This window comes from Lithobates pipiens, unplaced genomic scaffold (genome assembly GCF_037356315.1).
Source record: "Lithobates pipiens isolate NorthernLeopardFrog02 unplaced genomic scaffold, aLitPip1_a1.2 Scaffold_8, whole genome shotgun sequence".
NCBI lineage: Eukaryota > Metazoa > Chordata > Amphibia > Anura > Ranidae > Lithobates > Lithobates pipiens.
Window position 1 is genome coordinate 496392945 of NW_027507903.1, and position 12929 is coordinate 496405873.

The 12929-nt window shown below is 42.2% G+C and overlaps 1 protein-coding gene across 1 annotated transcript in view; it reads right to left on the reverse strand.

Annotated features, from left to right (window-relative positions):
* Nucleotides 1-12929, reverse strand: part of LARGE1 (LARGE xylosyl- and glucuronyltransferase 1) — a 665684-nt gene that overhangs the window by 282388 nt on the left and 370367 nt on the right. The window contains exon 5 of the mRNA XM_077469166.1: nucleotides 4054-4177. Within this exon, the coding sequence (XP_077325292.1) occupies nucleotides 4054-4177 (124 nt within the window). The remainder of the gene's footprint in view (nucleotides 1-4053; nucleotides 4178-12929) is intronic.

Here is a 12929-nt window from a genome sequence, read left to right on the forward strand (position 1 = left end):
TGTTTGGAGGAGAGAGAATGCTGAGTTGCAACCAAAGAACACCATGGCCTAAATGATACATCACATCCTCCAGCCAGGAAATGAGCAGGCTCTCTTTTAAATGTCTATACAAAAGAGGTTTTTACAAGTCAAAAATACATGTAAAATAGGTCATGAGACGATTGTTGCTGAAATAAAGGGTCTGGTGATAGGGTCACTTTAAAATGGTTATAAAACTCTGAAATGAGAAATGAACAATGCGTATCCTTCTATAGTATGCACTAGCCTTGATCCAGAGCACCAAGTATAGTTTTCAATTGAATTTATTAAAGATTTTCATATAAAAAAAAAAAAAGCATGGAAACAAAATACTGAGCAAATGGCTAACAAATCCAACCTATAACAACACTCAGTGGGCTCAATATGAGCAGCAAAAAGCTACCAGAGTTTTGTGGGTTTTAACGGCTGGGAAGAAAGTGCTGTGATTGGAAATGTACAGGAGGGAGAGCAGACAGAGGAGAAGGAGTGATTCATCAAACTGACTCATTCCTTCTACCCAAAGGGGAGACAAGCAAATAGCACAGGTCACCCCTCGGCCTCCGTGCAATTACTGCTGTATCTCAGTACTGATTTCATCAGCTGTCTTTCAGCAGTGTTTACTCTCAACATAAAATGCCATGTATTTGATGTATTATTAATTATTTTTATTTTGTGTAAATCTTTTTAAAATAGGATTCCACCTTAAGGTAAACCCAGCACCAGGTATCATTTTTAATGCTGTCTACCCCACCCTTCACACTTCAAGGGTTAAATGCTCATTAACTCCAGGGAATGAGGAATAAGGCTTAATACTTAAAGCAGTATTAAACCCAAAAGCAAACATTTATTATATTGCATCTTACCAATTCTTAGGTGTGAGGGTTGCATTTGTTTTCTTTTTTATGCATAGTTTCTTCTATTTTTATCTGGTGATCCAGCCACAAGCTCTCCAGCAGAATGTATCCATTTACATGGGTGAGACAACCCACTTAAAGGGGTTGTAAAGGTAAATATTTTTTCACCTTAATGCATTCTATGAATTAAGGTGAAAAAACATCTGACAGTGCCGGCGCCCCCAGCCCCCCCCCCCCCCCGTTTTACTTACCCGACGCCTCGAAAGTCCCAGGCTCGTCCCCGACATCCTCCTCGCCGATCAGCCTGGCCGCTGCTTGGCTAGAGTGGATGGATTGAAATCAGCGCAGCCATTGACTCCGCTGCTGTCAATCACATCCAATGATGCGGCGCGGTAGGGCGGGGCCAAGTGATACAGTGAGCGGCTATAGCCGCCGGCTGTATCACGAGAGCGCGCCCGCAAGTGCTTCTCACCATGCGAGGGAGCTCGCATGAACGTGAGAAGTACTTGCTGGGGGAAGCCGAGACAGGTGCCGAGGGACCCCAGAAGCGCAGGTTCGGGGCCACTCTGTGCAAAACGAGCTGCAAAGTGGAGGTAAGTATAACATGTTTGTTATTTAAAAAAAAAAAAAAAAACTGTACAACCCCTTTAACACTGGCAGGGGTGATTAAAATTATCAACTTTTATTTATACATGCAAAACCTTTATCCCAAAAGGAAAAAAAAAACAGTTTGCTCTAACTGATCATAAAGTGCAAGCTGGAGTTTGGCTTCAATGTGTTGGTGTAATTAAATCTGCTAATACATTTAACAGAACCCTCCTCCTAGACTGAAAATGCTGCTGTCTGCTGTGCCTCCTGCATTAATTCCTCCAGATTTGTGTCTGGCTAATACAGGAGGTGTGTTACTGGCCAGATCACCAGGTGAAAACAGAAGGAAAAAAGCCAAAGAAAACGAATGCAGACACCAAATCTAAGTAGAGTTATGATGCAATATATAAAATTTTTGGTTTTGGGTTTAATACCGCTTTAATTTACCCCTCTCTCCAGCAGGTTCCCTCCATCTAATGCCCAGTACACACAATGAGATTATTGGACGAATGATCATCCATTTTTTTTTTTTTGTATACTAATCTCAGATAGAACCTGATGAATCACGAAAAATTCACATACGACAGAATAAAAATTCGGAAGTGATGTCATGCGTTGTAATGCATTTGTATTGCATTTTCGAACGACAGCTGTGCTGATTAAGTGAAAATCATACGATCTGGCAACGTACGAAAAACTTTGTCATGCACATCTGATCAAATAATATTGGATGAACTGTCATGATCAGCTCTCGAAAGCTCTGTATTAACGATCAGATTATCGTATGATCGCTCCGAAATCTGTATTTTTCCTACGATTTTCTGATCTTGTGTACCGGGCATTACTGATCCTTCGAAAAACTCTTCTTTAAGACGCTTGGGGGCCACAGTTACACAGTGATATCGTCAAGTACAATGTAGGGCTAACAGCTCTGCACTGTATGCGAGGATGAAAAGAGAGCACCCACAACCCAAAGTGGAGAAGAGCACTGAAGTGATGAGCCACAGAATTAAAAATCATTTAACCCTTTCAGTCCAACTAACCAATTAAAACCAAAACTGCACTTAAACTTAACACTAATGCCGCGTACACACGACCGGACTTTTTGACAGCAAAGGTCCGACAGGACGAGTCCGTCAGGCAATTCGATTTTGTGTGGGCTCCATCGGACCTTTGCTTGCCAAAAATCTGACGGACTTTAGAAATAGAACATGTTTTAAATTTTTCCACCGGAACTCCGCCGGACCCAGTTCCTACCGAGAAATCCGCTCGCGTGTATGCTAGTCCGACGGACAAAAACCGACGCGAGGGCAGCTATTGACTACTGGCTATGAATTTCCTTATTTTAGTTCAGTCGTACGTCATCACATTCGAATCCGTCGGACTTTGGTGTGATTGTGTGTGGCCAAGTCTGTTCGTTCGGAAAGTCCGTCAGAACTCCGCCAAAAGTCCGTCGGACCTAGTCCCTCGAAAAGTCCGGTCGTGTGTACGCGGCATAACACTCTAACACTAGAAGTTTTTTTTCATTCAAACCTGAACGCTGAACGGAAAAAAAAAAACTGAAGAGCTTGGGAGGAGATCACCCTCTGAGATAATGTGTTCTGACAGGGGGACAGCCTCTCCGCCAGAACACACTGGTTAGCGCTCTCAGCCATTGGCTGCCAATGCTGATAAGATGCCAATCGGCAGACCTTTTTCGGTCATACCCCCTATACACCGGCCAAATATTGGCCGGTTTCTATTAAATGTCCAATACCGCTCGATATTCAGCCCGTGTGTACAGGGATTAACCATAAAATAAATTGACAGAACTGAGCAATTGGACCTAAATGACAAAAAAAAAAAATCCCTAAATGGCAAAAAAAATAAACAATTACCAAATAAGAAGCAGAACACTACAAACAACACACAAGAAACGACAACAAAGTTAACCAACCTAGTGTTAAACCAGACCTTCCCGTACAATGCAAGGCCTGCTTATACTTCAAATAACACCTAATATTAGTAGTCCCAAAACATACTTGTCAAGAAAAAAGTTTGATTTATACAGTACTTACATCACATTCCTTCCAGTAAGATCCTGGGGAATACAGAGCAGCCAAAATCACTCTTGCAGCAGACTGAAGTGTCTTCTCTCAAGATTTCTCCTGCTCTGCATTCCCCATGAATCTTCCTGGAAGGACAGTGTTGTCACACTCAGTGAAGATCAAACAACGCTGATATGGACTAGCACTGCAATCTAGCAATATGAAAGCTGAATAACAATTCTGGGACTCAAAAATAAAAGAAAAAATATCATATGAGTGTGGAGGGCATGCATTTTGTATCTAGAACCTGCCTTTTGAATCTTATGTGAAATATCATTGGAGGATATTTACGGCATACAAGAGAAACAATAGATGCCAAAAGCAATGACTACTGACCTCCACTGCCTGTTTCTGCCTTTGCAGACAAGGTGTTGGCAGGAGACAACCCTCAAATAGGATGGAGAGGATCAGTGCATTGAAATATTGCATTAGATATACCAAAGATTTAGCCCACTGTCAGAATTCCCCGAACAAAGACTGAGAGGTGTAAAATAACAATGTATTACCTTCAGTTCATCGGCATCATAAAAATCCACACGTACTGCGGGCACCATCCATGTCTGGAAAAGTGTGGCCAGGATCTGTTTGGCGATTGTGTCTGCGATGAGGTGGAAATGAAGAGGGTTCCTCCTGAAAATAAAAAGACCAAAGAGGTCAAAATGGTAATGAAGTGATTTCATAAAAGATGGACATTTTGCATTTCAAATGACAGTGGACTCGTGGTAGAGTAGATCTAATTTTTATGGCTCTAGGGGCCTTGCTTGCTGAATCCTTGTGAAAGAAGAGTTTCAGAGCTGCATGTGTGCAGGGCAACTTGCCCTTGGTGCAGGAGTACCTTTGGTGCGTGTGTGTGGTTATCAATGTCCAGGACCAGGTGGGGCCAATGTGAGAATCAAACATTATGGCAGTTCTTTGGCTTAGAGATGAGCCGTAGACAGTGTGTAGCAATAAAAATACAGAGTCCTACTGTAAAGTGCTGTCCCATGTAATCCCATACCTTCCTCATTGTATGTTGCATTTAAGAGAGGCACCACTGAGCCTATGCCCTCTCCATCAGTCCAGCGTACCTCTTCCATCTCACTACCAGTGACAGAATGGGTTTTCCACCAAGCACCTGGCATGGACCTCATGTGTGCACTTGCTTATCTTCCTAACTCTCCCGTACCAAGCGGCTAGCTATAGGTGTCTGTAATGCCGCGTACACACGAGCGGACTGTATGGCATACTTAGTTCGTCATACAATCCGACGGACAGTCCGTCGTAGTTTCCACTGAATGGACTTGACCACACACGGATGCACAAACAGTCCGTCGAAAGCTTGCGCGATGACGTGTACAGCACGTACGACGGGACTAGAAATAGGAAGTCCAAGACACAGCAAAGCACCCTTCCGCCGTGTAAATCCTTTCTGGGCATGCGCCATTCTTAGTCCGTCGAACTAGCATACTGACGACCGTACTGTCCGCTGAAACCAAAGTACGACGGACAGAATTTCGAAAAAACCGAAAATACTTAGTACGCCGGACTGCACGCTGAAAAAGTCAGCTGAAGCCCACACACGAGCGGATTGTCCGCTGAAATGTGTTTCGACGGACTAAGTACGCCATACAGTCCGCTCGTGTGTACGCGGCATAACGCAAGTTCGGTCCTTATAACTTCAGGGAACCAACCGCTTAGGAGGGAGCCAGATCACCAACCCTATCCTTACCGGAGGACCTTCCGCCATGCCAGGTCCCACACTTCATAAAAGGCTGCAATGTATTTTGCACTAGTTCCTGAATACCCATAGTGACCACATTCCTACTTCTGTTTGTCTTGCTGAGTTAATCTTTTGTAATGACTTTGCTTCATACCCCACATGTGCTTTACTGCCATTGTTCTTTTATGTGCCAGAAACCATCATGCACCCCTTTAAATTACTTCAGACTTTGCTTAAAAAAGTTGATGCAATTTTACTCAAAATTTGTGGCAAAGTCCAACAAGTACATTCCTGTGCGACATAACCTTATCTGAGTAAACTAGGCTGCCCAGGCATACCTCAATAAGGTGATAATCCATAACTGACATCTTCCAAAGTTTGGAAATTTTCCAGTCTTCTGGTGTGTTTCAAAAGACTACTGGGTGCAGCGATCTCTCTCATTGGTTCATGATGGTCACAGCATGTCCAGGAGCGGGCTCTGGAACCAGGCCTTTCCCCTCTATTTATATAACAAGGTGGACAGGCAGGACCCAAAAAGCCTGGGAACTAAGGTGTGAACAGTTAACCCCTTCCCTAGCCTGGGCAGGCTAACTACCTAACTAATACACTTTAGGCAACTTGGTTACAAGCAAACCAAAGGTAAAGGAGTCCAAGAATATTTATTTCCTCACAAAAGTCCTAAGATAACAAAGATGACAAACCAACGGGTTTTGGGAGTTATAAGGTCCCTCCTTTATCAAGGACCCTCAATGATTATTAAGGGTTTCAATCCATGATAGAAAAAAATGGCTTCTTTATTCCTAAAGCATACTTTAGTAGCTGAACCCTTGTGACTGCTGGCTTCCACGGCCTTTGAGTCTGCAAACATCTAATGCAGCGTATTCTACAGTTTAAAGGGGAACTGCAGTCTGCTCACATAATTTGTAATAAAAACATCTTTGTCATTCTGATGCTTCCCTCCAACTACTTTGCATATTATTTTATATATACTGTGATTCTGTACTTGCCAAATATGCTGCATAAATCTCCCTTCACTGAGTCTGGCTGCAACCATTTTAACTGTGGGCAGCTGAAGCTGCTGCCTATTCACTTCCTGGATTTACAGAGACACACAGAGGCACACCTCCAGCTCTGCAGCTCTCATTGGCCCTCTTATGACTCATCCTCCTTCCTTCCTGGCAAACTCTCATGAGAGTGAGATAGAGAGCTGTGCATGATGTCATAAGCCTAGGCTTTTTTTTCCAGAACAGGAGGTGGGCTGTATGAGGTATTTACTGGTAGAAAAAAATATTTTATTTACTAAGTTAAAACAACAAGGGCAGAAGATTTAATAGATGGAAAGATACAACTTTGGCTGTCTATATTTCTGGATCCACTGTTAGTTTCGTTCGCCATGAGGTCTTCTCTGAAGATAAACACCACTTATATAGTTCTTCGTCGTATACTTAATTTCAAGGTCTGTTTTTTGAATATGTTCATTTCAATCAAAATGTCTTCTCACTGAAAACACGCCACCTCCTCCCTGACGTACAAATATGCTTACATAACCCTCATTTTCCCCGAATTGCTCGTCTGTTGCTGCTCCTTATCTATTGATCGGGACATGAAAACAGACATTAGTTCCACTACAAAAAGCCGCCATCTCCTGGATAAATAGAAGAGATTTTATTCCCCACCACCTCCTTTCAGTCTAGTGGATATGTGTCACCCTTAGCATACTCCTGAGAACAAATCCTTTTATTTGCTATTCAAATAATATCCATTAAAATCTTATCACCTCTCTGGGGAATTAGCGGAGCGGCCCTGCTCACAAAAGAGCGACCCGCGAGCAGTAAGTTATGGGCGCCGAGAGGATACGTGACATTGTTGCTGTGTGTAGCTATCAGTTTTGTCAAGTTTCTTAATGCAATTATGTACTTAATCAGCTATTTACATAATTGTGTTACGGAAGCCGGGACAGGAGTGGTGATATGTATATTCTGATGGAGAAAGACACACGCTCTGCATCTAATGGGAACATTCAGATGTTGTCACAAGGCTCAGCGTTAAGTGGATTGGTTGGATGTTGAACAGATATTAAATACGATGCTTTCAATTTAAAGCATTATTTGCCATTACTGGGTCAGCTCTCCTCCTTATAACTTGAATGCATAGTGTTTCTTGTAGATCAGGTCCCATTTATTGTGTGCAGGACTAATATATGTAGATGTAGCACCCTCCTAGGTAGGTGCTAGGATAGTTAGATAAGTGTTATGTCCTCTACACACATTTGGACTTTCCGTCAGAAAATGTGCGTTCGGATCTTGGTGTCGGAAAATCCGATCATGTGTGGGCTCCATTGGACTTGTTCCGTCAGAATTTCCGACACACAAAGTTTGAGAGCAGGATCTTAAATTTTCTGACAACAAAATCTGATAGTTTAAATTCCGATCGTGTGTAGACAATTCTGACGGACAAAGTGCCACGCATGCTCAGAATATATTACGAGATGTTGGCTACTGCCTCTTTATAGTCCCATCGTACGCGTTCTACGTCAACGCGTTCTGAACAATCGGATTTTCCAACATCTTTGTGTGACCGTGCGTATGCAAGACAAGTTTGGGCCAAAATCCGTGGAAAAAAAATCCTAAAGATTTTGTCGTCGGAATGTCCAACCGTGTGTACAAGGCGTAAGTGTGTGTTTTTGATAGGGAAATTTTGTTGACACACTAAGCATTGTAGCTGTAATTTTGGGTAAGATAAAAGCATAGTTAGGCTCACTGTATTCAGTGAGATATAATTGTTTAGTCAGGTCTGCTTGGTGTGCTCTGCTGCTGCCAGTTTGCCAGATAGCCCCCCCTGTATCCAGGTAACTTGAGAAGATTCTGAATGACAGGTGTGGAGCTATGCAGAGGGCAGCATAAATATTGATGCAGCCCCAGCCTATCCCAGAGAACCATGCTCTGATGGAATGCTGGGAGACTGTATTTATTCTTTTATTCTAGGAGCACACAGAGCTCGGGGTCCCCTCGTCCCAGAGTGGAGGAGTCCAGCCTGGGGGGCACGCTGCCCTGCCAGGCAAAAGCTGCTGTTTGTGAGGCCTCAGGTGGGCTAACTGAGGGGAGAAAGGTTGGAACGCAGGTGATAAGAAGACGGGAGCTGGCTGACAATGATTTGTCTGGTATTACTGGAGATTGTCGCTTGGAAGATTGGGAGGAGGTTACCTTCTGTCCTTGGGCCTTGTGAGGACAGACACTGGGGACCTGCTCGTTAGTCCTGCCTACTTAAGCCGTCCAGTCCAGAGGAGCTCTGCCTTCGCTTTGGTCACATCACTAGAAACTAGAATCTCCTGCGTTCCTGTTTAAAGACTGGCTTTGCTGACATCCCTTCTGGCTCCAGATCCTGCTTGCTGTTCCACTACTTTGATCCCTGATGTCTGGCTTGGCTGACTATCCGTTCCGGTTACTGAACTTTGGCCCTGTTTTGACTATGTTTGTTCTTTTTATATTTATTATTAAAAAAGTGTGATTTAACTGTACTTCTGTCTCGGCCTTATTTCATGGTTTCTGACAACAGGCTGGTGTCCTGTCCTTAAAGCGACTTTGCTCTTGTAACTACTACTACTTAAGCTGAAGTCTACTGTTTGTTTCAAGCCCAGATTTAATTATAGCTTGCTCAGAAAGGAATACTGAGTTCACATGTATATACAGTGCCTTGAAAAAGTATTCATACCCCTTGAAGTTGTCCACATTTTGTCATGTTACAACCAAAAAATGTAAATGTATTTTATTGGGATTTTATGTAATAGACCAACACAAAGTGGAACATAATTGTGACGTGGAAGCAAAATGATAAATGGTTTTCAAAATATTTTACAAATAAATATCTGAAAAGTGTAGCATGTATTTGTATTCAGCCCCCCTGAGTCAATACCTTGTAGAACCCCCTTTCTGTGCAATTAGAGCTGAAAGTCTTTCCATGAGATGTTCAAAGCTCGGGATATTTTTTTATAACCTAACCCTGCCTTAAACTTCTCCACAACTTTATCCCTGACCTGTCTGGTGTGTTCCTTGGCCTTTATGATGCTATTTGCTTACTAAGGTTCTCTAACAAACCTCTGAGGGCTTCATAAAACAGCTGTATTTATACTGATATTAAATTACACACAGGTGGACTCAATTTACTAATTAGGTGACTTCTGACGGCAACTGGTTCCACTGGATTTTAGTTAGGGGTATCAGAGTAAAGGGACCAGAATATAAATGCACATCACACTTTTTAGATATATATTTGTAAAAAAAATATGAACAACATGTATAATTTTCCTTCCACTTTACAATGATGTGCCACTTTTTGTTGGTCTATCACATACAATCCCAATAAAATACATTTACATTTTTGGTTGTAACCTAACAAAATGTGAAAAATTTCAAGGCTCCCACAGACTGGCTACACAGATTAGTCCTGTCATGGATATGACACTAAGCACGTGCACTCAACTTTTTTGGTCGACCATGGCGAGACCTGTTCTGAGTGGAACCTGTCCTGTTAAACTGCAGTATGGTCTTGGCCACCGTGCTGCAGCTCTGTTTCAGGGTCTTGGCAATCTTCTTATAGCCTAGGCCAGTGATGACGAACCTTGGCACCCCAAATGTTTTGGAACTACATTTCCCATGATGCTCATGCATGCTACAGTGTAGTTGAGCATCATGGGAAATGTAGTTCCAAAACATCTGGGGTGCCAAGGTTCGCCATCACTGGCCTAGGCTATAAGAAGATTGCTAAGACCCTGAAACTGAGCTGCAGTACAGCTGCAGGTCGACCAAAGAAGTTGAGTGCATGTGCTCAGTGTCATATCCAGAGGTTGTCTTTGGGAAATAGACATATGAGTACTGCCAGCATTGCTGCAGAGGTAGAAGGGGTGGGGAGGGGGGCAGCCTGTCAGTGCTCAGACCATACGCCGCACACTACACCAAAATGGTCTGCATGGCTGTCATCCCAGAAGGAAGTTTCTTCTAAAGATGATGCACAAGAAAGACCGCAAGTAGTTTGCTGAAGACAAGCAGACTAAGGATATGGATTACTGGAGCCATGTCCTGTGGTCTGATGAGACCACAATAAACGTATTTGGTTCAGATGGTGTCACACACCTCCAAGACAACCACTGCCTTGCTAAAGAAACTGAAGGTAAAGGTGATGGACTGGCCAAACATGTCTCCAGACCTAAACCCTATTGAGCATCTGTGGAAAATCCTCAAACAGAAGGTGGAGGAGTGCAAGGTCTCTAACATACACCAGCTCTGTGATGTCGTCATGGAGGAGTGGAAGAGGACTCCAGTGGAAACCTGTGAAGCTCTGGTGAACTCCATGCCCAAAGAGGGTTAAGACAGTGCTGGAAAATAATGGTGGGCACACAAAATATTGACACTTTGGGCCCAATATGGACATTTTCACTTAGGGGTGTACTCACTTTTGTTGCCAGCAGTTTAGACATTAATGGCTGTGTGTTGAGTTATTTTGAGGGGACAGCAAATTTACATTGTAATACAAGCTGTATGTGTGTATATATATATATATATGTATATATATGTATATGTATATATATATATATATATATATGTATATATATATATATATATATATATATATATATATATATATATGTGTGTATATATATATATATATATATATATATATATATATATATATATATATATATATATATATTATTATTATTATTATTAATATATAGGTTTTATACAGCGCCAACAGTTTGATCAGCATTTTATAATATATATATATATATATATATATATATATATATATATATATATATATCTCATGGGCATTAATATAGAGGTGCCCATGGTTACCATGTCCTCTTCTTGCACCCAAAATAGCTTCCACTCTTTGTTACCACAGTTTAGGGACAGTACTCTTCCGTTTCAGCATGACTGTTCCCATGTGCACAAAGCCAGCTCCATAAAGACATGGTCTGACCAGTCTGTTGTGGAATTTATTTGCCCAGCAAAAGCCCTGACTCCAACCCTGTTGAACACCTTTGGGATGAATTGATGCTCCAATGGCAAGCCATACCTCCTCTTCCAATATCAGTTCCTGACCACACAAATGGGAACAAACTCCCAAAGACACAGTTCAAAATCTTGTGGAAAGTCTACCCAGAAGAGTGGCGAGTGACGCTGTATTAATGCTCATGGTTTTGGAATGAGACGTCCGACCGTCTCATATAGGTGTGATGGTCAGGTGTGCACAACTGGTGGCTATATATGGTAAAACATTTTACCTTACTTGAGATTAACACAAAAAGGTAAATTTTAATAAACTCAAGTTATAAAATTGCGTGCACTGATATATCAACTCTTTTTCTGAAAGTGGAGTTTTCCTTTAATTAACAGGGTACGTGTAAACTTTTCTCATGTGCCTGCAAGTAAAAGTGACCAGTCTGCCCTTCCATTCTGGAGCGGCGAGTCCTTTGAACTTGAGAAAGCCTTTTGCTAATCCACGGAAATATGTCTGGAAGAGCTCTGGGGTCTGCCTGAAATTCTTCCCCGGTTCCTCTGTGGCGAACCTGCAGCCCCTATTGAAGTGTCAGCAGCGTTTTCATCTTAAGAAAGCCTTTGCTTTGTATTCTGCACAATTCTCCTCGGCAGCTTTTAGACAAAGCCTTTGCCTCAGCAGTGTCATGATTAGGTCTTCTGAGCTTTAACATATTTATTACAGATCTGCGTTAAAGAACCCTCTACGCTAGCAGAATTTTTTTTTTGCCAAAGATGAATTCCAAGGTCTTGGGAAGGCAACTGTGTGATGGCTCCACTGCTGGCGTCAGGTGAAAGAGTTTACAATGCTGCCACAGGGACCAATCAGGGGGCAAATCATTGCTCATTAACATCAGCAGTAAGTCTCTGAACCCTTGGGGTAAGTCGATGGATGCAGCATGTAAGCAGATCATGTAGTGACAGAGATGGCCTTGTTATGGAAATGTGACAAAATAGTACGCTGTGCAATCAATATATAATGAGTAAAAGGAAAAAAAAACATACAACAGCATTTTTATAAAAGCAAAAAAAAAACACAAAATTCCCTGTGCTCAATTTTGCAGGTTAGTCGCAACAAAAGCTGACCTTATTTGAAGGACAACTCTAATAAAACAGCTATAAACACACTTTAGACACATTTACAAGATGCATTTTTCTCATCAAATGGTTTGTAAAATAATGCACTTTGCCAGGTGATCTCAGGGTGACAACACTTGAAAGCCTGTGGTTCTAAATACTCTGTGACACTACCCTACATCCTGCCTGTTTTCCCACACCGCACCTCTCTTTATACCATACATGCCATTCTAGGCAGGCCCAAAGTCGCTGGTGATTGGCTTTAGGCTGGTGTCACAAAATTCCCTCCCATTCAGGGAAAGCAGGATTTGGCCTGGACTCCTGAAAAAAAATTAAAGTCAGCAGCTACAAATACAGTAACTGTTGACTTTTAATATAAGGACACTTACCTGTGCAGGGATCCTGGGATGTCGTCACCCGAACATGGTTCTGCCACGGTGTTCTGTCTGAGCAGTGTGTGCAACCCTCCCTGTCATAGAATTGTATTATTCTCATAATAATGATATGCTCTGGACATCTGCTTATATTTATGCCACAGTTTTCTGGATTCCCTGAATGCTTTGCAGCTTCT